The 27,337-nt window shown below is 39.6% G+C and overlaps 1 protein-coding gene across 1 annotated transcript in view; it reads left to right on the top strand.

Annotated features, from left to right (window-relative positions):
• Positions 1-27,337, top strand: part of OGFOD3 (2-oxoglutarate and iron dependent oxygenase domain containing 3) — a 43,931-nt gene that overhangs the window by 9,157 nt on the left and 7,437 nt on the right. The window contains exons 4-7 of the mRNA XM_032199918.1: positions 5,268-5,332; positions 5,956-6,012; positions 12,319-12,472; positions 17,751-17,874. Of these exons, the coding sequence (XP_032055809.1) occupies positions 5,268-5,332; positions 5,956-6,012; positions 12,319-12,472; positions 17,751-17,874 (400 nt within the window). The remainder of the gene's footprint in view (positions 1-5,267; positions 5,333-5,955; positions 6,013-12,318; positions 12,473-17,750; positions 17,875-27,337) is intronic.

Raw genomic sequence — 27,337 nt, 5'->3', positions numbered from 1 at the left:
CTGTCTTGTTCTTTTGGGACCTGCATGTGATTGTCATTAGACTTCCACAAGGACGGATTAAGAAGGGCAGTGTGAAACACAGGGACAGGTTCAAGGACTTGGACCACAGAGAGCTGGGGCCAGCAAATTGGGGAGATGTCCAGAGACCTCCTGGAAGAGACTTGAAGGGAGGTGAGCGGCTGCCCAATGCTCAGAGCTGGGCATGGGGTCCTGAGCTGGGTTACTTGGACAATGAGCTGGAATCTCAGCCAAACATACAGCTGTCATCACATCGCTCTGGAAGCATAATTTTGTAGTTTTTTAAAGGAGAGGGAAACCAGGGGAAAAAGATTCTTGTAGTAAACTGCTGTTGGTCTCAGAGAAATCTGGGCTGTGATCCAAATCTTCTCACATTTCTTGTAATGTGGGAATGTGAGAAAGTTACTGCGTGCTGCTACTCCTTAGGGAAAGCTGCAAGAAGAGTTGTGTAGTATTGCATTGAAGGCTCATCCAAAATTGTGGACAAACATCTCAAAGATGCTGAAAACGGGAGCTGAACAGTATTTCTTGGGGCATGTTTAGGACAACCTTTTAAATATGGACTCTTTGTCTAATTTATCATATTTATTTTTTTTTCTTTCATCCCCAGTTCTGTATTTTTCTCTTTCTTACTCAATCTGTGTTCTTGTATTCCCCATGTCATGGAATGAATCTGCTCCTGATAGTGCAGTTTTAGTTCCCAGATCTCATTAAATAATGATTGATGTGTGCTGATAATGTGTAGATGATTTTTTTTTCTTTGCTTAAGCCTTTTATTTTCATATCTGTCATCTACATAGCATACAAAGTGTTTCAAGTCTTAACTTCATCCAGCGACTTTACCCCTTTGCCTCCTAAGCTTCAGTTCTGGTGGATTAGATTTAGCTTGTTGCTTTAAGGTTCTTAGACTTTGGAGCGTTTGGATAATTCTGTCCAATTATGTCTGTTGTTCTAAGACCATTTTTTTCTTAGAACTTCCTTAAATAATTTCTCACATCTGCTCCTTAATTCTTCTTAATTCTTTCTTTAGCCAACTTGCTCTCTACACTATTCCAAGTGGAACATCTTCAGATTTCTACTGGGGTATAGACCACATTTTAATTCTCCCCGATTTCCTCCTAATGCCTTTTAAAGCAGCATTTTGGTCTGTCCTACTTGTGTTTTGAATTCACAGAAGCATCTGTCTAATGTAATAACTTAAAGAGCCAATTTGCAGCTTGCAAATCTGTCGGTTCTCTCCCTTTGTTTGCTACTCTTTCAGCTCCCTTGGAGGACTGAAATGTAGTGCAAACCCTGGTTTCCTTCTCTGTCCTTTTGTGTTGAGGAAGTCCTGGCAAACATCTGAACCATTGAAGTCTCCCAGCAGTCATGCCCCAGTTGTCATGCTGAGCTTTCTTTCCTATCTTCCTTTATAATTGCTCCTAGATTAGTGTGTGTGCAGACACACGCATGCACACTTGTGTGCTAATGCACATGCTGAGGCTAGAAGACACGCTTGTAATCTAACTTCCAACAAAATACAAACGGGCACCTTCTCCAGTGCTCTACCTCTCCCCTACATAGGTCTCTGTAGCTATAAAATAGCTTTTTCACCACGTTTTCTCTTTCACAGACAGTCATTTGCACTCGTTCTCTTGCTGTTTCTCAACTTTTTTTCCCGTCTTTATAAAGATAATGACCTTTCCTTTTTTTCCCGACCTAGTATTTTCTTGCATGCAGTCCCTGCTTGCGTTGCCAGCTTAGTCATGACTCATTCATTCACATCTTTGTGAGTGCTGCCGTCATAACGCCTCTCCAGTGCAAATAAACTCGACTCATTTACTATCAAAGCTATTGGCATTTAGATAAAGCCTGATGGAGAGGAAAAGAAAAAACAAAGCACCTTGGTGCAGCCAGACAGCTGCAGCCCTCTGCTTCCTGTGTTGCTGCAAAATTGGCAGAGGTAGCTACCTGAAATTCCTTTTTGCAGGGAAAATTACATTTCTTAATGACTGAAGGAAGCGAACAACATATGTAACTGTGATATCAGACAAGGGTGTCTGATGTGGGCCCACGCACAGAATGGTGTTTCTACAGGTAATATCACTCCTTGTTCTGCTTTCAACTCTCCCAGCCAAACTAAAGTCCTCAAAATGCTGTCCCTTCTGAATTTTCCAGGGAGAAGGTACAGCCTCTGCTTGGTATTTATCCTTCCACACACCTCTGCTGAAACCCCAGAGTCTCAATCCTTTTTGCCTCGCCTCCTGATAGGGGTAGCTGCCAGTTGGTGTGTTGCAGTGCATCTTTCACTTCCCTTTGTTTCTCTTATTGTCTTGCTGGGATTATCTGGACCTTGCTGTAGGAAGCTGGGGAGGGACCAGTTGTGCCTACTCTTTACCTAGTGTAAGACATCACGGCCAAATATTGATTTAGTTTCCCAGTAATAAGCTGTGCGTCCAGCACTTTGTATGATGATTGGTTGCATTTGTCTCATAATTAATCAGCCTCTCTCTTAAGAGGCATTACCTGAAGGATGTAACTCTTGTCCCTTTACTCTGGTTCCAATAGAGAAGGGTATTTAAAGGTGTTGCTGTTTCTGAGAGCCTGTGCGTGGCTGCACACAGGAACTACAGGTTTGCTGCTGCCCAGGAAGGGTGGCCATGGAGAGCCTTCATTGTTCTTCCCTCTTCTTAGCTCGTGTGGGTGAGTGTTCCCACAGGAGTGGGGAAGGGTTTGAGCTCTACAGGCTTCCTTGCAGCAAGTGGAAGCAAGTTCTGAAAAATTCTCTTTTGGGCACTTTTTTTCCCTGTTTTCTTCCAGAGTCTCACCTAAAGCTTTTTAAGGGGTGAAGGTAGAAGTGGAATCACTGTAGCAGTGCAAGTGTAGTTGGCAATCTGTTTCAGTGAAGATCAAAGAAAGGGCCTGTCGTGCTCCTCAAGACAGGGAAATTGATCCTTTTTGCTATATGCTGAGAAATGGTGGCTATTTCCATATCTTTGCTGGATCTGTTTTACAGTGAGAGAGTGGAGAGTATGAGACTAATGATACCTTAAGGTCCAAAGGAACATATGTTGTAGTATTTTTTTTAAAGGAAGTTCATTCTCCTTTCTGTAGGAGCTCTGTAACCATCTCTCAGAAATAGGTGTGTGAATATGTGTGTTTGCATTGTTCCTGCTGTCTTTAGATAAACTTTGTAGAGCTTTCAACTGGGGAGCAGTGACCTGAGCTACTGATGACTGATGAACCCTTATCAGGCAGCTGAACTTGAAGTAATGGTGTTGACAGAAGCTTCCATCAAAGTATTCTTCTGAGTGTGGAAAATGGTGCTGAAAATATTTAATGTGCTGAAATGGCAGAGGCTAAAATAAATGCATTTCAGTTTCTTTCCAAGGTAGTTGTTAAACAAATAGCTCTGTGCTCACATGTAATCAACTCCCCATCTACATTTAGCATTCAGATGTTTTCCCCTGTCTGAAAGGACCCTGAGGAATATTCGATCATCTTGAGACTTCATTTTCAGTCTTCATCTGGCTTTGTACTGCAGCTATTACCTTTTCAGCTGTGAATATCTTCACTTCTTGTGGGAGTTTTGTATTGATCCACTTGGCCATTTTGGATTCTACCACATCACCGTGATCATCTGCAGCTTGAGGAACTGAGAACGAACATGGTTTACTTCTGAAGCTCTAGTAAAGCTTATTACAAGAGCTGCTCTTGAACGAGTGTGAGATGACTTGTTTCTGTAACAGTCTTCTGCAGCCTTTGGAGAACTTCAGTGAGAATGGGAGGTCTGAAAAGCTCATGCTGTGTCCATTTAAATAGCTTGCTACTGTACATATTTTTAAAGGTTCAGGGATAGGTGAAGTGATTTGGGTGCATACATTAAAAGAAGGCTGTCAATATCTCTTTTAAATGGAGACTTTTGTGGACTTCTGCTATTTCAGTTTAGAAGCTCAAAGCAATTGAGCATACAGCGGTTTTCTTTTGCTCAGATTGTCTTGGTTGTTTTTTCCAAACACGATCCAGACGAGGAGAGAGAAAAGGGCTTTGAGGGCAGGGGTAAATGCACTGCAGCACTGACATGTAAGTGCACTGATGATTTGGGCTGCTTGTTCACCAGCCTGTCTGCTTTTGGGTCAAAATACAAAGTGGCTTCAAATCAAACCGAGTATTGTGCCAGCCATGCCCAGAAATCCTTCTTACTGGTAAGATGGAGGTTACCATTCTTTCCAGGCAGCTCACCTAATCATACTATTATTGTTTTGATTTTGTTAGAATAATGTGGATGGTATGTGGTGCATCAAGAGATGCCAGATCCCAAGATGAGAGTGCTTTTTTCAGGATATTGTACATCAAAGAGGTCATTCTAATTTTGGTGCCAGTCAGGTTAATTAACTGTTGCTACTTGCTATTTTCAGTGTAGAAAATAAGGCTGCTATTAAGAAGGTATACTTTTAAATACTGTTTAACTGATGGGAAATTAGGCAATAAATATGTCCCTTGCTGTCCACAAAATACATACAAACATATACTTCATTCAATTCAGGGAAATATTTTAGGGTCTTGAGATGTAGCTCTCTACCATAGCAAATCTGAACACTCATCTTTAGCTTGGTCTGGAGCTCAACAGAAGCGTTGGGCTTGAATCAAGTGGACAAATGGATTTTTTTCATATATGAAAACCTTTCACTCCCTGGTTTTATTTTACAGCAGTTTAGAAACTGGGGAAAAAAAATGGCTCTGCAAGCCTTAGAATCGTAGTTGTTCTCTTAAGCAGATATTTGTGTCTGTATTAAATATGAGAGGTATACAGGAACTCATGGTGAAGAAGTTTTACTAACAAATGCTGGGCGAGTTAAATATTAGTGCTGTTTTTGAGCACTTCACAAATATTGGAAAATTAGTCATCTTTGTGTGGAAGGAAAATGTCTTCAAGAAGGGATCCAGGAACAAGATGTCTTACCCTTAGTCCCTGGAAGACTGGCAGTTCTGTATGTTGGATTTGAATGTCGGCAATAGTAGTCCTATAGTAGTGCGTTAGCCATATGGTACCTTAATCTTTTGTTAATTTGTAGAACAAACAGAGGGAGGCTTGCAGTTGTAAAGTAAGCATTAATATTTTGGACCCGAAAGCTAGAAACTAATAGTTTTGCTCGGGAGTGTATGGAGAATGAGAGCCAACTTGGGATATTTCTTGAAGGTCAGTGATAAATAATGATAAAACCTTCTCGCGCTTCTTCCTCTTCTTTAACTTTTGTTTCCTTTCCCAGGCATCAATTTTGGACTTGCATTCCGGAGCTCTTTCAATGGGGAAGCATTTTGTTAATCTGTACAGGTAAAGTCGGGCTGTGACTTGCTGCCATTGTTACCCTACAACTTCAGTACTCTGAGCCGTTTCAGATTTCTCAAGCCTTGTGGACTGGGGTTTTGAATGACCAACTGTAGAATTGGTTAGGTTCATCACAGTTTCCATGGCTAGTTGAAAAGCTTTTGTGGCATGAAAACTGGAAATAATACCTTATGTTGAACTGAGCTCTTTGAAAGCTACTATTACCTTTATTTTTAGAGTTCTTGCACCAGCAAATAATATGTTTGGTGGATATTCCCCCCCTACCTTTAAAGTTACAGTCAATAGATTGTCAGCAGTGGAAGAAGTCAAATATCTATACTTGTTTTAAAAAATCTGAATCCATGTGCTTATTTGTGATGTGTGATGGGACATTTTTCATGCCTGGGGAATTCTGTTATCAGTTGCTGTATATTGATCCCTTATCTTTTAATACTTGATCTTTGAGCAATGCTTTGGGAATTTCACACTCAAACATTTGTAGGATTTTTGAGTTGGGTTTTAATACGTGGGTTGTGGGTAAAGCACAGATGGGGAGAGAATACAGCTTGGTATGACTCGGGCAGTGTGATTCAGCAATGCCCATTTTAGAATGTTGATTCATTTTTCAGGTACTTTGGGGACAAAATTCAAGACATCTTCACAGAAGAGGATTTTGCATTATATCGGTAAAAAATTTGAATAACTGTAGGATGAACTACAAAACACAACTTGTTTTTTTTGTAGAGCGTAAGCTGTAATGGGCTTGTCCTATGTGATGGATTCAGAGTTGCAATTGAACTTGCAGCTCTAAGTAGTAATCTCTGAGAATTAGGATGTCTACATTTAAAGCAGCTGGTGTTATTTCAGTTCCATCACCAATGTCAGACTAATATTGATGGTGTAAATGGACTCTGATGATGGCCTCACCCCATGTTTCACTTGCAGCCTAAGGGGTTGACGGTTGATGCCCAGTTTTAGCATTTGCCAGTCCTGCAGACCTGCAAGCAGAGATGCTTTTCTGAGTTTTGGTTATTTGCTGGAACGTGTCAGCTGAGATATGAAATACTTTAACTGGTATTTCACATCTGTTATCCAAGAGGTGTTGCATTAGATGATGAAGACAGTCCCATCCTATTATCACTTCAGGAACTTGTTTTTTGGGGGGCAAAGTGTAGCAAAACATTAAAAATGCTAAAGCAGGAAGTGGAAGGACTTCAAATTACTAATGTTCTGGCTTGAAAAGTGGAGCATACTTTCCCCCGATGAAGCCAGAATATGAAGTAGTGCTATAATGTAATAGCTTTGGCATCTGATGCTTTTAGCTTTCTGTAGACCTGCTCATATACTTAACGAAGACAACAAACAAAACGAGCTCCATGTGTCTGAAGGTGTGTTGCCAAAGTTTAGGATCAAGCATTCTTTGTTGACTAGACACAATAAATCTTTAGTTAAGCATTTCAGTTGCTATCTCATAATTTAAAATGTACCTGGCTTGAATATCTTAAAGTCTAAAGTTAATTTTTTTTTTCTCTTTTTGTCCTTTTTTCTTGCATTTGTGAAGGAATTTGACCTCCCTCTAGTGGTGGAAGTAGTATGAAGTAGCTAAATGCATTAATGGATAGGTACATGTACATTCCATACACCCAGCATATCTTATTCATTTTATTAGTTATAGTAATTTTGTCTAAAATATTAACCAATTAGAGTTTATTACTTAGCCTAAATATTTTTCAATACCGTTATGTTTAGGGATGACCATTGTTCAAATGTGTTTACTTCTGTCCCACAACTCATCACAAAAATGTGACACTGATTATTACTGAACTTCAAATGCGTAAAGAAAAATAGTCTCTGCCTCACCAAGATAGTGGGGAGTAATGTGAAAATAATAGTCGTTGTGCTGCCTACTGTTCTACAGAAGATCAAGGAATCTGCAGAAATAATACAAGTGTATGGGGAGGTGTTGTCTTACTGCAGATTATTTATGTATTTCACATGAACAGAAATTCATATGAGTTATGGAAACATAGAATGTTTCTGACCCTTATATTGTGGGGTGAGAGCACTGCTGGGGAACATCAATATTCCGTTGGTTTTGCATGCCAATGTAGGGGATGTTTCAGGCTGCTGGATATGAATCCCATACTACGTATATTAAATGCTTTTGTTCGTATTAATGGCAGTGCTTTAACACCGACTGTAGTGCCTTATGTCTTTCATGAATGGTTTTATGCTATTCTTGGGAGCGTTTATCTTCATTACTTTTATTTACCTACCAAGATCTGTTTAAAAATACACTCTTGAGAGATATAACTAGATGTAATTCATGTCTGAGTATTACTGATTGCAACAATAACAAATCTGAGTAGGCATTCTTAGCCAGGAGGCTGGTTTCTAAACTGTCTGTGTCAGAATTATGTTGCTTCAGAATCAATTATGCTTTCTAGGCTGATGCTTTATCCTCCACCTGACAAGCATATTACAGCAATTCCTCTTGTTTCACATAATAGATGCATCTTTATCCAGAAGAGAGACCTTTAAATCTGCGTGCTTGTTTTAAAGGTTGTGACTTCAGCAGAAAATAGCATCATCAAAGATTTATTCCAAAAACTTTATAACTTATTAAGGCACAGACATGGAATGAGCAGAAGGGGAACTAATAGTTCGCTTTCTTCCTTTATTTATTTTGCACATCTGACTTCTGCTGGAGCTTTCTGGATATAGAAGAGCATTGCATTGCCTGCTTCTGCTGCCTTTGGTGCTTTTCACTTGGAACAGTGCATAGACATTGACAGTGGGCTAGGGAAGCTGTGTGGTTTCACAGAGCTTTGTGAGTGTTCCTGTCTCTGTGCTTGAAATCTTGTTTTCCACAGTGCTTTCTTTTTGCTGGCCTGACAGAGATTGTATCTTACAGAAATTTTCATGTGACACTTCTAGTTCTTCTCAGTCCTTGCTTATGTGGCTGCTGGTATGTTAACCTGGCAACTCTGCAATCTAGTGAACATCCTTTCCCTTAGGTTCTGTGTGCCCTAGACTTCTAAGTGCTTTATTGACTAATCTTCTTTTTTTGTTCTTCCTGATTGCTCTGATTGCAAAATAGTTTTTTACACCACTTTTATGCAAGGTGATTATGTTGTTTTTAGTGAGTGGTGTTCTGCTTTTCCCCAAGCCTGGCTGTGCATTTTGATAATCTCCAGTGACTCTGTGAAAATGTTCGATTGCTGCTGACAAGTGTTGCGAGGAGTCAATTTTTTTTTACTTACACTGACTGGATTCGGTACTCACATACTTATCACCATAGCAGAGCTGGTTAGTGCATCCAGTCAGAACCAGGTTAGACCCAAAGCAGCGTGAATGGTAGAACAGCCACAGTGTTTATGAAAATGAATGTTTACATTTTTACTGCACGGGGCTCATTCATTGCTTCCTGGATAGCACTTTCTCGACTGAAATTTCCTTGGCCTGTTTTGCCTAGGCTGTAGAGAAGAGCTGTAGGCTAAGAAGAGTGACATTATTACCACTTTTGAAAACAACTATATGCAGTATTTGGCATAAACCGGGCACAGAATGAGTTGAAGTACATAGATGCATGTGTTTGGATACATGTTCTGTAGTAGTTTAGGGAAAATGTTGACCTCTAAAAAAGATGTGCCTTTGCCAATACAGCAAAGTAAACATTTGATTCCCATTTCATTCCGTGAAGGACACACGAGATACCTTATGGAGTTCGTGTTTGCAATGATAAGTCTGTCAACCTGTTGAGGACTCCTGCGGTGGGGTAAATGTGACTGTGTGAAATGAAGGGCAAGCAAAGCTGTCACAAAGCACCCTGCAAAGCATATGTTGCACAGCACAGTTAGCTTTGCCTTTGGCGCTTAACTTGTAAAAGGATGGTTTTTTTTCATATTTTACTTTAACTACAAGCTCAGATCTCCTTGTCATTAATTGCAATAGGATGATGCAGCGTTTCCAGTCAGATCACCTTCTGCACCTTAATCCCCCACCCCCATTAAGTATTAAGTTTGTTATGTAGCTTTTTAAAACTTAATTTGAATTGCAGCTACTTGTATTTGACAAAGGAAGAACTTCTGCTGGCTATTCACAGGCAATGAGAGAGTCTTCTTTTGCATCTTTTCATTTTTCCTTTTTAGCTTATAGGATCTGTATACTTTTTTTTGTCTCATCCCACATTATTAGAAAGTGAGTATTAAATACCCTACATGTAGAAATAACATCCGTGAGCTGGCTCAACTAGGAATTTCCTGGAGTTTTGCTGTATTTTGAGCAGTATGGTATATACTCAGCAGGAAAAAGCATTTAGACACTCAAAGGTATTGCTGTTTGGAGCTTATTTCCAGTAAATTTTTGCAATAAGGGCTATTTGTTCAAGTATCAGTGGAAATCTGCAGTTTATTCAATACTCGAAGCCAATAGCACATGGGAATAAGAGGCCAGCAGTGTGCTTCCACACCCAGAGACCAGCTACGTGGTTATTGCTAGGTCAACTGAAGGCAGGTGCTTTCACGAGACCAGGATAAAAGCTAAATCTATGCTGTTAAACCTGTCACCTCAACTCCTTCATTACTTGTCTCCCCATTTCCCCTGCCTACTTAATTTATAAACAGGAAACAAGTTGATTTTGAAGCATGTGCTGACTTTTTCTTTGTGGCGTGCTTCAACTTTGAGCTTGTTTTCCTCTTCTTCTGATAACCCACTGGCCGGTCCAAACCAGCTAGGCTTTTGGTGGTTGTTTTTGTGTGTCAGGAGACAAGAATGTTGTGTTGAGGAGAGTTTTGTTTCCTGCTTGGTTTTGCAAAACATCCAGTCTTGCCTGAAGCTGTTGCACATCTCAAAGGGAAGTGCGGCTTCAGCGGAGCCTTATAAACACCAGGCAGCAAATCTTAATAGAAAGTGTTTGAAAGTGGGAAAGGAATCAACCTAAAAGAGGAAGCGGTATTGCTTAATGAGCAGTACAAATGCTGGAGATTTAAAGTCGTGTCAGGACTGTGGCACAGCTACTTGCAGATATATTCCAGCTGGCTGATGCTCCTGGCCACCCGGTGTCAGAGCTGAGGAACAGACTACTTTAGTATTTGCGGGTTAGGCTATTAATTCTTCCGTTGGGCTGTTCAAAGCGCCTGATTCCTCCAAATTCATGGTGAAGTGAAATGAGTAGCTATGTCTGATGCTTTTTGGGAAACATAAGGCAGCCTCTGTTGAAGTCCTACTTCTTGGAAGGAGGACAGAAAGATCAGATACCCACAGGCATGAGAGGAAGGACTGGGGACCCACGGATCCTTTCCTGATGTCACTTTTACAACACTGCCGTTCTGTAGCTCTCAACTTGAAACCTCAGTTTCTGCATCTATGTAAATACCTGAAAATCTCATCTCTGAATTTGCTGGTTTTCATAGTTCACAACTGAAGTAGTTTGAATTGACACATGAAAGCTATAAGTTTTTTAACTGGTTTTAAAACAGGTTAAAAATCCAAACTGTATGTCTGTTATTGATTATTTTTTGGTGGGGACAAGCTGTGAACAGGATGAGTAATTAAGCCTTTTTTTTTTTTTTGGTCCTTGTCTTCAAGAGGTGCCTTTCACAGTTCAACATGTAGGTCTGTTTTTTAGTTCTGTCACTTCTTGTCAGTCACTGTTTGAATTCCCCAGAGGAATACTTGGGAAATGGTTTCTTGTAAATTGTGCGGAAGTTCAGTACAACCCAGTAGAGAAATGTCTGACACAGAAAAGATGCAAAACTAGTAATGTAGTTCCATAAACACTTCAGAAAAGTGTTCATCCTGAGTATCTTGTTCTTGTGTGCTTCCTTTGAAGCGCGTGGGAAGGAAGAAAAGGAAGACTAATACAACAACTAAGAATGTGGTAAATTGGGAGAAAACAGTCCATTAAGACTTTATGGAACACAGAGGATTAGATTTTAAAAGAAAACATTTTCATTTTATCTCACTGTGTTATTGCATTCTTGTTGTTGTTGTTTTAATTTCCTGCAAGTTAAATACTGGCTGTGTGTGTTTGCTGGTGGGATTTGCCAGAGATCTTCCCAATGAGTCGCAAATCTCTTGTCTTTAAAAGCATTGACTGAACTAAAGCCGACACAGTTTGATGGCCCTGTTCTAGATCTGTATGCGGTTTTTCTGTCCTGAAAGAGAACATAGGATGCTGCTATATAAGCAGTTCTATGCAGTGAAGCGTGTGTGATTATTAGTCTTCTATTTTTATGATCTTAAAAACAACAACAAAAAAATCTAGCCAAACAAAAACCCGTTCTTTTCCCTGTGCTTCCTGAGAGAAACAGAGGAACAGCAAAGGTAGAGAGACCTTGGTTGAAACTTTCAGAATAATTGGGAAAAACATCTTGGTATTAATTTTTAATCAAAATCTGGTTATGATATCAATGCATATGTTGGCCTAGAACCCTGAATTCATGGGCCTGAGAGACTTCATCTGTTAGTTTAAAGCTATCTTAAAAGTAGTTGAAGGTTCTTCCCAAGAGGCAGCCCTTTATGAACACACATTTCCAGTCATCTGCTTTGGATTAAAAATATGTATGTAAAATAACTTAATCTCTTTAATTTTTCACTAGTTAATAAACACTGTGATACAATTGCACAGGAAAACACACTGGTTACGCAAAGAAATTTCAAAATCTAGACCACCGGATTCAAACAGTTCCTTTTTCTTAAGATTTTGAAAATAATGATGATGATAAAAAGAGGACAAAACAACAAAAAGTGCAGCAGATTTTTTTTTTTCTTTGCTATAGTAGATCTCAGTTGTTTAAGGCAACATAAGAGGGGGGAAAGTATGGGTATATGTTTCCTTTGATTTACTCTCTGAGGAGGAAGCTTAGCTCTGAGGAGGCAGTAACGGTGAATGAAGGAGGATGTAGAAGAATCAAGAGAGATGCATCACTGTTTAAATGGGGCCTCTATGCTGTTTCAACATTTAGTGTGCTGTGTTGTGTTCTTTGCAGTGATGTGAGACGGAGAATTCAAGAAAAGATTGCTCAGACATTCGGAATCAGCTCTTCTGCCATGTACCTGACTAAGCCAACGTTCTTCTCCAGAATTAACAGCACAGAAGCCAAGACAACGCACGATGAATACTGGCACCCCCACATCGACAAGGTAAATGGGAGGCTGGGATGGGTTGCAAATGTTTCCAGTTATTAATAGATCACTTTAAAGTTATTTTGCATTAAACAATTAGTCAGGCATGTTTGAAAACTGGAGCTTGTAAAAATCCTTCAGGAGAGGAACCTAATGGAAAGAGAAGTGAATTTTAGAAGGATAGGCTAGGAGCATTCCTTTTTCTCTTATATTCTGTACCTTAGTTTTGTTCCTTAGGGCTGTTAGAATTAATAAATTTTATGAATGACTACTTAGAAATTGCTGTTTTGTCAAAAGCTGTTAAAACTGATCTGTACCTATGGAGTCTTCCAATGCCACCAAAGCTGTGTTTCCAACTGAAGTGTAGCTTTTTCAGCCAGACCTAGCAGGAACTGTTTCAAAGGTGCTAAATCAGATATTGTGACTTGATCTGTGTCTTTGGATAGATGCTCAGCATTTACATTTCAGTTAAGTATAAATGGAGTGTTTGTTTATTTTTTAGTGCACGTTCTGTGAGTATAGGTTCTTGATAGCTTTTCAAACTTTCAGAGAATCAAATTTCACTGCATAAAGCAGGAAACTTCAATAGCTCGTGGGTATCTTTTTTTGTCTCAAAAAGTGTATCTTAGAATTTAAGACTGATTTATTACTGTAATGTGTTTTTTGTCTGCACAAGTAGGTTTGCCAATGTTCTCATACTTTCTTTACTCTTCTCTACATGTGTTTTGCATTGGTAAATGAATAAGCTAGTTGGATAACCTTGCAATTAAGTGTTTCTACTTAAGTCTCTCCTGTACACATTATTTTGTCATTTAGAAGTAAATCTGTTTTCATGATGAGAATTTGTTTTCTTTGTGCAAGCTGCTTCTGTGTTAAGGCATCCTGACAGTGCCTGTACGTGATGAACAGTGGGCTAGATGTTTTGTTGGTTTTATCCATCTGTTTGTCCACATTTTGTTTATCTGCTCCCTAAACAGCCTGCTAGGTAATTTACCAAGTGATTAGCTTTGGCTTTTTCTAATTTTCTAACACCCTCCACCCACCCTCCCCCAGTTTCAAAACAACAACAACAAAAAAATACCACCCACAAAATGTGGTCTCAAATCTGCTGTGCATTATCTAAACCCTAATAGTTTCTGTAGTGAACAATTGGGTAGTCTGATTTGACAGTGGTGAAGGATTGTTGTCGCAGTTGGGACAGTTGCAAAACACCTTGTTCATGATCATGTAGAATTTGACTCCCCCCAAAATCACATACCTGCTCTAAAATGTGAAAATGTGGTATGCTAGATTTTTTAGATCAAGGTATTTTCTGGGGGAAGTATAGTTTGGATTATACTGCGTGAGTTAAAACTGTGCACTGTCCTATTTATTATGTGTAGATTGAACACTTTTTCTTTGCTGTAACAGCTGACTTCCACAGGAAGCTCACTGCTAGGAAAGGTAAAGCATTCAGACTGCTGAAGTGTTTTTTGCCTGCACCTTGAACTTATCTTCTGTGTTTGAAATACATTTTAATGTTATTTTCATTTGTGCTCTTAAAAAGCATCCTTACAGTGAGGATTGCATGTGAACATGCCAATGCTGGGCCACTATCTGTGCTGTCCAGACATCATTATATGTTAAGCTGGAAGCCTTATGTGGGTCCCACTTGTGTGGATCAGTTCCTTTTATTTTGGAGGGAGGGGCAGGGAACTTTCCAGACCACAACTATGGTGAACAGTATTCCTGGGTACAGTAGTACAGGCTCTGTACAGTCTTACGTACACAGACCTAGAACAGATTTTTTGTAAGTGCTTCTTGAGCTCATGATGTGATGGTCCAATTCTCACTCTTTGATCTTCACACGGAGCAAATGCTGTCAGCAGTGCCAAGTGTTGAAGTGAGATGGACAAACCACCATGGGCTGGGATTATTCTCATGGAAACTGCCTCAGCTCAGTGGTTTGTCCCTTCTCTGGGATATGGGACTTCAGCCATTGCCAGATAATGTATATACATCTGTGGTTTAAATGATAGCAGTTTGCATATGGTAGTAGAAAACGGTTTGAACCGGGCTAATGGAGCCCTAAACAGGGTCTGACAGGGAGGCATCCTCGGTCCTGTTCACTTCATGTCCATCGTGAAAGTCCGTATTACATCATCTTGTGTCATTGCTTCTGGATATTGATCTTCTCTTCTGGTACATCATTCACTTGAAATAGTATCAGAGGATTAATTTGAATCCTTTCCTTGCTGCACAAACAAGCCTCGAATTTCTCTGTCTGAAGTACAATTGGAAGGGAGCTATCTGTAGATGCAGTGTTCCCTTATGTGTTTACTGATCATGGCTTCCAGAAAAAGTTACAGTATGTGTTGAATATATAGGTCTGCATATAATTTTAACCTACAATTTTAACCTACTGTAGATGTACATATATATTATATACTGTACATCTACATTGTATGTATATAAAATGTCCATCTATATTGTGTGTTTAGAAAAAGGTAAAAAATAATTATATAGAGCTGGTCAGGTTATACAGCATTTAGATTCAAAGCTCTGCAGGAGACTGAACTCAAACAGGAAGATCAGTAGGTCAGAAAATATTTCAGGGAAGGCTAAATAGGATAGACCAGTTGCTTCCCAGTGTATCTTCAGTGCAGCCAGCCTGCCTGGTGTTTTAGTTTTTGCAGTTGAGAACACAAAACAAGTTTTGTTCATTTTCACTGCAGTTGAAAACAAGGAAAAAGTGCCCCTATTGATCTGCAGTAAGAATTACTGTACGAAGAAGTGCCGTAGTATTTCTGTGTGGCTTCCAGAACAATCATGAACACTAGATGTTTAAGAAAGATCGATAGAACTCAGGATGTTGAAACTTTTGCCAGTTTGTTGGATGCTTTTGTGTATTCCTGCATAATAATTAAACAGTGAGGATTGCTGCTAGAAGACCTCAGCTTTTTTTTTCTCCTCTTTGCAAAAGAAAGGTAAAATCAAGTCTTTGAAAAATGAATCTGACACATTTTTTTTTTCAAAGCCTGATGCTGTTGGTTCAAAGATGCAGGCTCCTTGGAGCACTTGAGAACATTTTAAGTTTTCCCCTGAATAGCTGAGTATATTGCAATTACATTTCTCTATCTGAATATCTTTGGTTTGGAATATTTTAACTGCATAACGGAACAGCACAGTTCTATTATGTGTGTATGAGATTGAATTTTAGGGGGAAAAAAAATCCATTTGGTTTTTAGTTACATGGAAATAGAAACCCTTAAATCACCTAAATGAATCATTTAATCTTGCTGAATTTATAAGCAAGGTAGATTGAATAGTGTGTTGTCTTAAGATGTGGAATTTCGTCTTGGATGGAATTTGTTTGGAGCTGGATCTTTCAAACGCCAAATGCCTGATTTATAATGGAATTGCTGTTGCATACTCAACCCTGACAGCAGAATAGTCTTATAATGTTCTCTAAGAGAAGTAATGCGGGACTAGAAGAGTTCTGCAGTCTCAAGGGAAGGATCCTGTCATTCTTCACAGACTTGTCAGGCTCTGACACAGAATTGGCTTTGTTTTGTTTGCCTTGAATTTCTCCTGTTGAAAAATCTATTCCAGGACTTCGGTGCAATTTTTCTTTAGTTTTTAGCTTAGACTTATTCATGCTCAGTTTATACCTACTTCGGTTTGCATGAACACTGGCTTTTACATTAAGAAGACTTTTTCCCCCCTCCTCTCCCTGTTCCACTTCCTCCTATTCCCATATAGGCAGTGTTCATATCCCTTTCCAGCCTTTCTTGCCTGAAGTAGAACAAGCTGAGCCTTAAGCTAACTGGAGATTCTAATCACCAAAGTGGTGAAGGTGATAGATAGCTTTGCAAAGCTGGTTGCAGGAGGAGGGCTGTAGACTGGCTGTTTTGAGGTACTGCTGTAGCATGTGCTCATTAATTCACATTTACTGCCTTTATATTGCTGATAAGGTTTGGGTAAATATAGGGACAAGGGTATCACCAAAACATTTCTCATTCTTTTGACTTGGACTGTGCAGTGCTGCGTATTGCTGGATTTGGATTTTGTTTTTAAGCTTGTGTGGTCAAAATAACAAAATGAGTAAGAATTAAAATGTCTTCCTATCCCATCTGTTGCTATGTTCTCTTACAGAATAATGTGTACAACTGTGTTGAGCCAAAATTCAACTGGCACTAATGAATGTAACTTTAAAAAAATAAAAATTTAGAGAACTTCTATGTTTGGAAGTAGCACTTACCTCTAACAGTCACCAGGTCAGACAAAACACTCTGCTAATGTTGTATATTTATGCACTACTTCTGTGCTGCACATTTTGCTGTTTGACAGTGTAAAGCAGAACTTCACTGAGTTGTGATATACTGTAAAGAAATTGGAGAGTATAGCCATTGATTCCTAAGTATGTTTTTGATTGTAGGTGACCTAGATATGAAAAGGAAATATTTTCAGCTCAGTGTTAAGTACTTAAAGCTCAGAGAGAAGCTATTCAATATATACCATTTCTTTTCTTCATCTTCAACATTCATATTGAGGCAAATAAATAATGCTTTAACAGGAACAAAAATCAGTCTGTTATACTTAAAAATGTGATGTTTGTTCTGTAGGCTGAGAGGAAGCATAGACTTTGAAAGCCATGTGTGAAGGTTTTAAAAACAAAACAAAACAAAAAAACAAAACCTAAAACCTGTATGGAAAGGAGCAGATTTTCCTCCAGTGAAGGTGTATTTATCGGGAAGGTCTGATTCACTGTTACCATGAAGTTTCTGCTTGATAGCTGGTGAAGGAGAGAGTAAAAGGTGAGGTTTCCAGAAACCTCAAACTGTGATTAGTTAAGAGATATGGTTAATTAAACAGACTGGTTTTGGTTCTTATCAGCATTATGGGGAAATTTGATTTTGAAATAATATAAATAAATCTGAGCATTTCCATATATTTGATTTGATGCAAAGGTGTAACTTCTGACACCGTCTTTTTTGCCAGCTGTTCAGTAGAGGTAGGATGACAAAGATCAATAAAACCATTTCTTTAGTTTTGCAAACTGTAATAATAGAAACAATACAGGTAAAATACTAGTCATGTGTAAAATATGTATGTAGTCTGGGTATAAACAGTATAGACTAATAAACATGGATAATTGCTATGGCAATGTTCTCGTTCTTCTAGTGACCCTTTTATTAAATATGTGACAACTGGAAAATTAGAAAGCCAATCAGTTCTATCTGCGTAATTACTTATATTCTGCAAAGATGAGAGCAGAATGTTGTAAAGTTTTAGTAATTGTTGACTTTACTCCTAGGTGACTTACGGCTCTTTTGACTATACTTCACTGCTGTATCTGTCTGACTATGCTGAAGATTTTGGTGGTGGACGGTTTGTGTTTATGGATGAAGGTTCCAACAAGACGATAGAGCCCCGAGCAGGTAAGAGTCTTTTTTGCGTGCATGAAGCAGGCCCAATTGTGCCCATTATTATCTGGGTGGGCTGGCTGATACAGTGGGACTTGGTATTTTACATATTTCTATATTACATATTTTACACCTTCTGGCCAGAAGTTTCTTTTCTGTTCATGGTGGGGCTCAGTATCCTGTAACTGCTGTGGGGTAGGTGTGAAGGTGATGGAGAACCACTGTGCTGCTGATGTGCAGAACCATGGTGAACCGTGGTAATTTGGTTATGAGTCTGTATACACTTTTAGTAAATTTGATGAAGATAAGAATTCTGCTGGCTGTCAGAAAGGCTGATCTTTTTGAAAAGAAAAAAAAAATCCTTAAGGATGGCTTAAGATTTTTCTGATAAGTGGATTATTTGAAACTTGAATTACTTTGGGCAGTATGCTTAGGAAGAAAGTGCTCAGGCTCAACTCATCTATCTGTCAGGTAAGTAGGGAGCTTACAGCACTGTACCTCAACCTTTTATAATGCAAGACCAATCACATTTTTTGCAGGGAATATCAAGGACAGCTTCATATCCCTATAGACTTTTTTTTTGTTGTTTTAAAGAGAAAAAAGATGGAAATGTTCTTATTTAAAGACAGCATCAGTAATTGTCTGCTGACAGACATTACCCCAGCCTGAACTGGTTTCTTACTGTGGTGGCCTGCAAGTGGGTTGTGTGGTGTTTTTTTTGTTTTGCTTGTATGTCTTACAAATCATAGCGATCTACTTGCCAGCTGTAACAAAAGCTTAGATAAACTCTAAGATTATCTGTGTTCTGGGTCTGATATCAAAAATTGTATGTTTGATTATTTTAGCTTTTGTGGTTGAAAATATATGCTGAACTGAAAGTATTGTCATTTGCAAAATGCTGCCACCAGTATTTTGAAAGGCAGTAAATTAAACTAGGTCATTTCCAGATGCAATTCTAAAATGAACATGTTGGTATTAGAGCTGTAAAATAAGAACTGAATTCTGGATAACTGAGAGGGCAGCTGTCTCCTTGCACAGCTCTGGGGCAATCAGTCTGATGGCTGTATGCAGCATTCCCCTGACTTGATTTCAAAGTCAGCAGCTGTGAAATTGCTTCAATTCAGCCCCATCCATTTAATTTTCAGGCTGTGCTGCAAGGTGTTTGCTCTTTGTCATTCCTGGGGAAGAATGGGGAGCAGATGAGGCGGAAGTACAGAGAGGAAGGATTTTTAACAGCACCTGATTCTGGCCATTCCCTCTCACAGTTCTTTTTATTAACAGGATCTGTGAAATGCAACTGGTTAAACACAACTGCTAAAATAAAACAATGCAAAGCTTGTGAAGAACAGCCTTTTTGGGAGATGAAATGTGCTATGTATGCACAACAGAAAATGAAGTTCAGTGCCAGTTACACCTTTCTTCCACACTCCTCTGTCCAAATGCAGTTTCCAGGGGTCCCTTGATAGTGTCACTACCCATTGTGCTATCTAAATAATTACTGAAATCTTGAGAGAAGCGGAGAAAATGTTTAGAGGTAGAGCATCATGTGAAGGCAATTCTACTTCATTTTCCTCTTGCTGATAAAAATGCCACTTGTGAGAGAATGAAAACAAGGGAATGACCCCAGGGTGTTTTCTGTTGCTGGTACAAGTTGATCTATTTTTCATGTTCAGAGTGTTCCTTTGCAGTGCTTTATTTTCCTTTTTTCCCCCTTTTTTTTTTTTTGTTTTTGTTTTATGCTTCTTTTGATCCTTTGCTTTTCTTATCAGTCCAACTTTTTAAACCATGTGTCAATAAGCATTTATGCTTCTCATTTACGATGATTCAGGCTTTAGAGTTGACTGTCATGATCACTGGTTTAGTTCCAGTGCCTGGCAGCCAGTTTACCTTCTCCATAACAGTACTGAAATTTAAATTCTAAGATCTGGCATTTCTTATTGTTTCAGAATTACACTGTATTTTGGGAATCTGGTGCTATGAGCAAAAATGAGCACATTCCTTTTTGTGCAGGCAGTAATTTATTAAAGAGTCAGATTTTACAATGGGAAACAGAATGACATTGTTACTGATGCAGCAGAGCAGGAAGGCAGTCATCTGAAATACAAAAAGTATAATCATAAAAACAAAACAAAAACATTGTGAATTTCCCTGTTTTTTGGGACTGCTACCCAGGCAAATTTTTTTTCTGCTGTTTCAATGCTTTCAGTCTTAGCCCAGTCAGATTGGGACAGGGAAAACTTACATAAACAGAAGTGGAGCCTAATTTTAAAACATTTATCCCTTTTCTGAGTATACCACTTGTAAATTGTGTAAGAAGTCCCTAAGTCCTGTTTGCACATATTCAAATGAGTGAGGGTGTTCTTAAGACTATCATTTGTACCATGGTCTGTAATATTGGTTTGTTTAATAATTAACACATCTATCTCTAAGAGGGAATTAAATTCATTACTCTGGATGCTCTCAAGACTTTTTTTTTTCCTTTTAATGGACATGAACAATTCACCACTGTCATGCCAATTCATGTGTACAGAGCCTTGGCTAATACTTAAACAAATTTAGAGTTAGGGGACACATCTCTGAAGCTTATCTGGGCACAAGGGAAGTGTGTGTGTCTTGCCTTAAGTTGGGGCCTCTGTCTGCTGCAAGAAACTCCCTGTACCAAGAATAAGAATCCTCCTTTCCAAATAAAATACTACTTTGAAAGGAAACTTTTTTTGGATAAAGAAACATTTCTGAAGTTGTATCTATTGCTTCTAAATGCCTTTGTTAATCCTGTTTCCAAAAATGAATTGGCAAAATGGCAATGCATTGTCACTTTATTTTCATCCTTTGCACCAGGGTTAGCTCTCCTCAAAAGAAGAAAATAAATTTGCACATAGAAAATAAGGAGGTGATTGGTAACAACCAGCATGGCTTCACTAAGGGCAGGTTGTGCCTGACAAATCTGGTGGCCTTCTACAATGGGTTTACAGCATTGGTGAACAGGGGAAGAGCAACTGACGTCCTCTACCTGGGCATTTCATGTATGCCCCCATCGTATCCTTGTCTCTAAATTGAAGAGACATGGATTTGAGGGGTGAACAACTTGGTGGGTAAGGAATTGGCAGGATGGTCGCACTCAGAATTGCTGTCAATAGCTCAATGTCCAGGTGGAGGTCAGTGACCAGTGGTGTTCCTCAGGGGTCGGTATTGGGACCGGTGCTGTTTGACATCTTCGTTAGTGACATGGACAGTGAGATCGAGTGTACCCTCTGCAAGTTTGCTGATGACACTGAGCTGTGTGATGCGGTCAATATGCAGAAGGGCTGCCATGTGGAGGGACCTCAACAGGCCTGAGAGGTGGGCCTGTGCAAACCTTATGAGGTTTAACAAGGGCAAGTGCAAGGTTATGCACCTGGATTGGGGCAATGCCAAGCACAAATACAGGCTGGGTAGTGAATGGATCAAGAGCAGCCCCAGTGAGAAGGACCTGGGGGTGTTGGTTGACAAGAAGCTCCACATGAGCTGGCCACGTGCACTTGCAGCCCAGAAAGCCAGCTGTACCCTGGGCTGCAGCAAAAGAAGTGTGGGTAGAAGGGTGAGGGAGGGGATTGTCCCCCTCTGCTCTGCTCTTGTGAGACCCTACCTGGAGCCCTGCATTCAGCTCTGGGGCCTGCAGCATCAGAAGGATGTGGAAGTATTAAAATGAGTACAGAGGAGGGCCATGAGGATGACCAAGGGGCTGAAACACCTCTGCTATGAAGCCAGGCAGAGGGAGTTGGGGTTCTTCAGCCTGGAGAGGAGAAGGCTCTGGGGGGACCTTACAGCAGCCTGCCAGTGCCTGAAGGGGGCTGCAGGAAAGCTGGGCAGGAACTCTTGTTGGGGAGTGTAGTAATAGGACAAGGGGGAATGGCTTTACACTAAAAGAGGGTAGGATTAGATTAGATATATGGAAGAAGTTTTTTACTCAGAGGATGGTGAGGCATTGGCACAGGTTGCCCAGAGAAGCCATGGCTGCCCCATCCCTGGAGGTGTTTAAGGCCAGGCTGGATGGGGCTTTGGGCAACCTGGGCTGGTGGGAGGGGTCCCTGCCCATGGCAGGGGGTTGGAATTAGATGAGCTTTAAGGTCCCTTCCAACCCAACCCGTTCCATGATTCTATGCAATAGAGCAACTGTTAGAATGAGGTTCTTCAAAACCAAGGCCTTGGCCCTTTCATCATTAACTTTCTTTGTCTGGCCTGCGATTTGTTGCAGGAAGCTTCAACAGATACAGTTAGATTAAGTATAAATGACAGACAATAAAGCATTCCCTTTTTTAATGTTAAAATCAGTATACTTTATGCTGCTATTAAGTTTGCCAGTGTAAAACATTTAAAATTTCATTATTTTGGAGAGCCTTGTGTGAATCTGGGTACTGGCAATATTACAGAGAGGTCACGGGCTTAATTTTATAAGTGTAGATGAAACCCTGCAGCTGGAATGAAATATCTGTACTAGTTGTGTGTTCTGTATTTGCATGTACACTTCTTGTCTTTAAGGTCAGCTTTGTTGAGCTTACTTTCAACTCACAAAGGAGTTTGTTCTTTATACAAGTTGTTTTTTATGTAAGGGCAGATAAAAAGGTCATAATCACTGGAAGAAAATAATCCATGATGGAAAATGAATTATGTGCATTGGCTCGTGTGAAATGTTACTTCTCTGTTTCATTTGTGAATATCAAACTTAGCATATTTTTGTAGTTGCCAGAGCAAAGTGTCTTTCTGCAAGTGCAAAAGTATTTGAGATGAAGGTATGAGCCATTTGGGAAACTGTGAGGTTGGATTATTCTTCATTTAGAATGGAAAGAAGTATAAATTCAAAGCCTGATTGTTCAGTTTTTCTGTTTAATCTTTATTTTATTGTGCTCTTTCAAAAAAAAAAAAAACACAACCCACATCATCAGTTTGGAGGAATTCACTACTAAAGGCTGTGGGAATGCTGTATATTGACGGTTCAATGACATAGTAAAAAAAAAAAAAAAAAAATTAAAAAAAATTATATATATATTCCAGATTTGGAGGTCGCACAACGATATAACATGGTTTTTACACCTTGTGTTAAAAGCATTTCTTTAGTAATTATTTAGTAATCCATTTTGTGTTATGGAACAGCTGATTTTTCACTGAGTGTGGGTACTCCTTCTCCACATTTAACCTGGTTAATGCTGATTTAATCTAGATGAAGGTGATCTTCTGGCATTCCTAGCTTTAGTTTTGCTCCAATCAGCAAAACTGGATCACATCTTGATGACAAATCAATAATAGCTGAAAGCTGATTGATTTAAAAACAAAGCAAAAATGCCCCACAAATAGTTGTCAGTCCTAGAGAAGGTAAATGGAGCAGGCATTAGCAGCTGCAGTAATATCCAGCTACGCAAAGCTCCTGGGTTAAAGGAGAGGTGGCACTTTATTGATTTGCAGTACCAATCATGAATTGCACTTGGGATGGGTAAGACAATTACACAGAAATGGTAGAAAAAGGAGGAGCTGTTGCAGCTGTGACAACAATCTGTTGAAATAGGCACATACAGGAGCTGAAGAGCTCCTTGTTTCTATGTGGAGCTCAGAAGACTTTCTTTTGCTTTCTGTTCTGTTTCCTATAGAAGGTTAACTTTCTTCCAGACTCTGGTTTTGTGTTCCAGTCATACTTAGTGACAGGTTTCTGATGTCATTAAAATAAATAGTCTTTTAATTGGGCACATAAAGCAGCAGTACTTGGGAGGCTCAGATCAGACCTGCGCTTCCCATGCTGCATATGACTTATCCTCAATTAGGTGTTGTGCTTAGTATGAAGCATCTGTATTACTGAGGATAGTAATGGTTGTTTTAATTGGGCAATTGAAAGGATTGAGGTGTGTAAGGAGGTTGGGGGGTGCTAACCTGATGTGTTAGTGCATTACAGGGCATTGCAGAGCATTGTCACTGTGGTGAATTGACCTCTGAGGCTTTCTCCTGGTATAAAACAGTTATTAATGAGCACATGCAGTATGCATCTTGTTTGCTTGTCATTCCTTAATGCATTTCTACAGGACTTCGGTTTTCATAATGCACACGCAGGCTGATATTTTAGAAACTTGATTGGATGCTGCTGAACAAATATGCAGCAAAGTTGACGGTATAAAGAAGAGGAAAATCAACCAGTTACTTGATGAAATTCGGGTAATGTAACAGGTGAAGTAAAATAAAATGCAAAACGAACTCTTTCAGATGCGTTATGCTGTATAGATCAGTAACGATGTTTCCATTCTTGGTTCCTGCGCTTTCTGAGTTTTAATATCACAAGCAGTGGGTGCATTGGAACAGGCTGCCCAGGGAAATAGTGGAATCACCATCCCTGGAGGTGTTTAAGTAAAGGATAGGTGTGGTACACGGTTTATTGGGTGATACTGGTGGCAGGTGGATGATGGGACTGGATGATCTTAGAGGTCTTTTCCAGCCTTAATGATTCTGTGATTCTGTCATGAACTCCTTTTTGTTTGAAGTGCATTTCTTGAAATGAGTAGCAGAAGTTACCTTTGTGTTTGTGCTTCAGTGATTCTGAATATAAGTTTGAAGTCCATTTCTATTAGGTCTAAAATCCAGAACTTGGGCATCTATGTGATTTGACTACAGCTCTACTAAAAATGGTATGTTTAGCAAGGTCAAGAAAAGGAAAATAGATGACCCAGTGGTATTTCATGTGACACAAAGTGCAACACTTTGTCCTTACAGGCTCCTTGTGCTGAGAACTTTCTGTAGGAGTCCAACAGAAGCAGCTCTGAGAGTCATGGTTGGGTGAGGCTGAATACTAAAGGGGGATACTGGGGGGCAGAGCAGAGGTGATAACCCTGTCCTTCTCCTTTAGCTGTAGGGAGAAGAGAAGGAGCCAAAAGGCCTGGGTGACACTAAGGGTGAAGAGGCGAGAGCAGGGTTATGTAGTTCTGATTTCCAAATACGTCACTGGATTGTCACACTTTCAGACAAAATGTACAGAGCAGAAACTCCTGTTGCTTTGAGCAACCAACTGTGCTGGTGGAATAGAAGCAGGCAGGGATTCTGTTGAAATCTAAAAATGCTTATGTCTTTTTATTTTCATAGGAAATTATTTTTAGTGGGGAGTAACTTTGTTCATTTATTTTCTTTAAAAAGTGTAATTTGGAACTTTTCAGCACAGGTGATTATGAATTTAAAGTAGAATCAAGTACTTATAAAAGTATTAATAATACTTCAGCAAATTACAAGCCAGCTATAAAAAGTTCTCCCTGATAATCATTGATTTTATTCATAACAGCAAGTAATTTCTCTACCAAAAAAATCTGGGGCGACTTTGCATCTAGGCTTCATTAGATGCCCACTGTGTTTTAGTTTCTTATTAGGACCTACTCACCTTTACGCTTCTGTGCTTGGTATACTTTTCACCTGTGTATGTGGGGAACTTGTTTAGGGAAGCTGGTGCACTCTCTTCTGCTGTAAAGGTTTGGCATATCATCCAGACTCAAGTCTTCAAAACAGTAGATATAAACTTGGTTTATATCTGGGATGATTTCTAGATCAGCAGCGTAGTGGTGTGCAGGTAGGTAGGATGCACACAGCAGCTGCTCTTTTACCCAGCTGGCAGCTTTCAGGACTGCCTTCAAAAAGGTTTCCCAAATTTAACATGCAAGAGACAGCATTACTGGATGGTGCTGCTGTCACCTGAGGAAGGTACCTGGCACACCTTGGACTGGGAAAACCCTGGAACCAGAGCTGTGACAGAAGTGTAACCTGTCCCATTCATCTCAAGTCAGATCATGCTCAGGTGCTGTCATTCCTCTTTACTTTCATAAGGCTTAGGTAAAGACTTGCTTAAAGCTTTCCCCTTTCAACGATATATTTATAATAATTGAATAAGTATATCCATTAAGTAAATTTTATTGTGATTACAAAATTTTTTTTTTTTTTTTTTTTTTTTTTTTTTTTGCCTAGTGATAGTGTTTGAGGGGTGGGAGGAGAGGCTTTATATAAGGATGAATTAGCAGTGACTCCTGAACAGCTGACAAGGATGAGAAGACAATTGTGTGTGCAGTTTCCCAGACAGTGCTTCTGTCTTGGTGTCATTCAGCAGACTAAACACAATTTTCTTACTTTCTAGAGTAACACTCAGAGCTGGTAGAGCAGCCAGTCAAAGCTGTCAGCGCATAATATATAAGATGCTGAGTAGATCTGTAGTGCCAAATAAACTGTTCATGCTTCCCTTTCATCTGGCAGAGGAGTTGCCTCATTTCCAGCTGCTCTGGATGGTGGTTGGAGGTGAGAGCTTTTACATCCCCCAGCCCTGCTCTGTGCCAGGCAGTAGGCAGTGGCAGCCCCTGTCCTTCCCTGATGTCCAGCCCCTGTTCAGGCAGACCAGAGGAGAAGGGCGAGGGGACTTTGTGCTCCCTTAACTTGCTTGCATGATTAAGTGTGGGTCAAGACAGTCCAACACCTGTTTTGCAGTTTCTGCTTGATAAGCCAAAGAGTTTACAAGGAAATTTGGCAGTGAATTAAGCTAGAAGGGCCAAAATGGTGCTGCCAAGAAAGCAAAAGAGCCAGTCTCACGTGAAGGATGGGAGCACAAAGGGGGGTGGGAATCCGGTGGCAACACCAGGTAGGCTGCAGAAAGTGACTGCCAAAGTTGATATTAATGTGAATGGCCTCTGCCATGTAAAATCAGAATGATTTGATGGAGTGGACCTCTGCAGATCATCTGGTCACGGCTTTCTGCTCAACAGTTGATCACAGGAGACACAATGGTAGCAAAATGTATGTCTGAGACACATGGTCAGGAAGTTCCATATCTAAAAGTGTGCTGACTAACTTGTGCTGTTAATGCTGCATTTACATGTGCTGGTGGTATGACCCTGAGCAACCTGACGCAACTCAGATATAACTTAGAAGTTGGCCCTGATATGAGAAAGGGATTTGACCAGATCTCCGTTCAAATTCTCATCTAAATTACGCAGTGAATGTAATTCTATATGCAGTGAATCTACAATAAGAGGCAAAACAATGTTGTATTGTGGGGTTGTTTTTTCTTTCTTCCTTATGAGCATTGTGCTATGTTAACATTTGCATGGTTCTCAGTCTTTTTATGTATTCTCTACTTTTTTTTTTTTATTATTTAGTCTTACACACCTTTTATTTTTTTTTTCTCTTGTCAGAATAAGAACAACAGGATACTCTATTCTACTTGTAAAGCAAAAGAACGTGTGTTAATTGCAAAGTATTGTACTGGTGTTTACTAATTAATTTTTGCAGTAACACTGTTAGAATATGTCAATGTTTTCTTCGTTTTAGAGGCAAGGAAACAAATGAGAGGTTAAGCGGTTTGATCAAAGTCACAGTACAAGTCAAGGACATAGTTGTCAATTAAAATTGTTTTCTTTTTATATTCTGCTAGTCTATATTGCTTCCCAGTACTGACGTTAGGTAGAATATTGCAGGCAGTCTGCTTGTGGAAGTG

The sequence above is a fragment of the Aythya fuligula genome, chromosome 18 (assembly GCF_009819795.1).
Source record: "Aythya fuligula isolate bAytFul2 chromosome 18, bAytFul2.pri, whole genome shotgun sequence".
Lineage (NCBI taxonomy): Eukaryota > Metazoa > Chordata > Aves > Anseriformes > Anatidae > Aythya > Aythya fuligula.
Note: the sequence above shows the minus strand (reverse complement) of the source record. Positions and strands in the feature narration are given on the sequence as shown.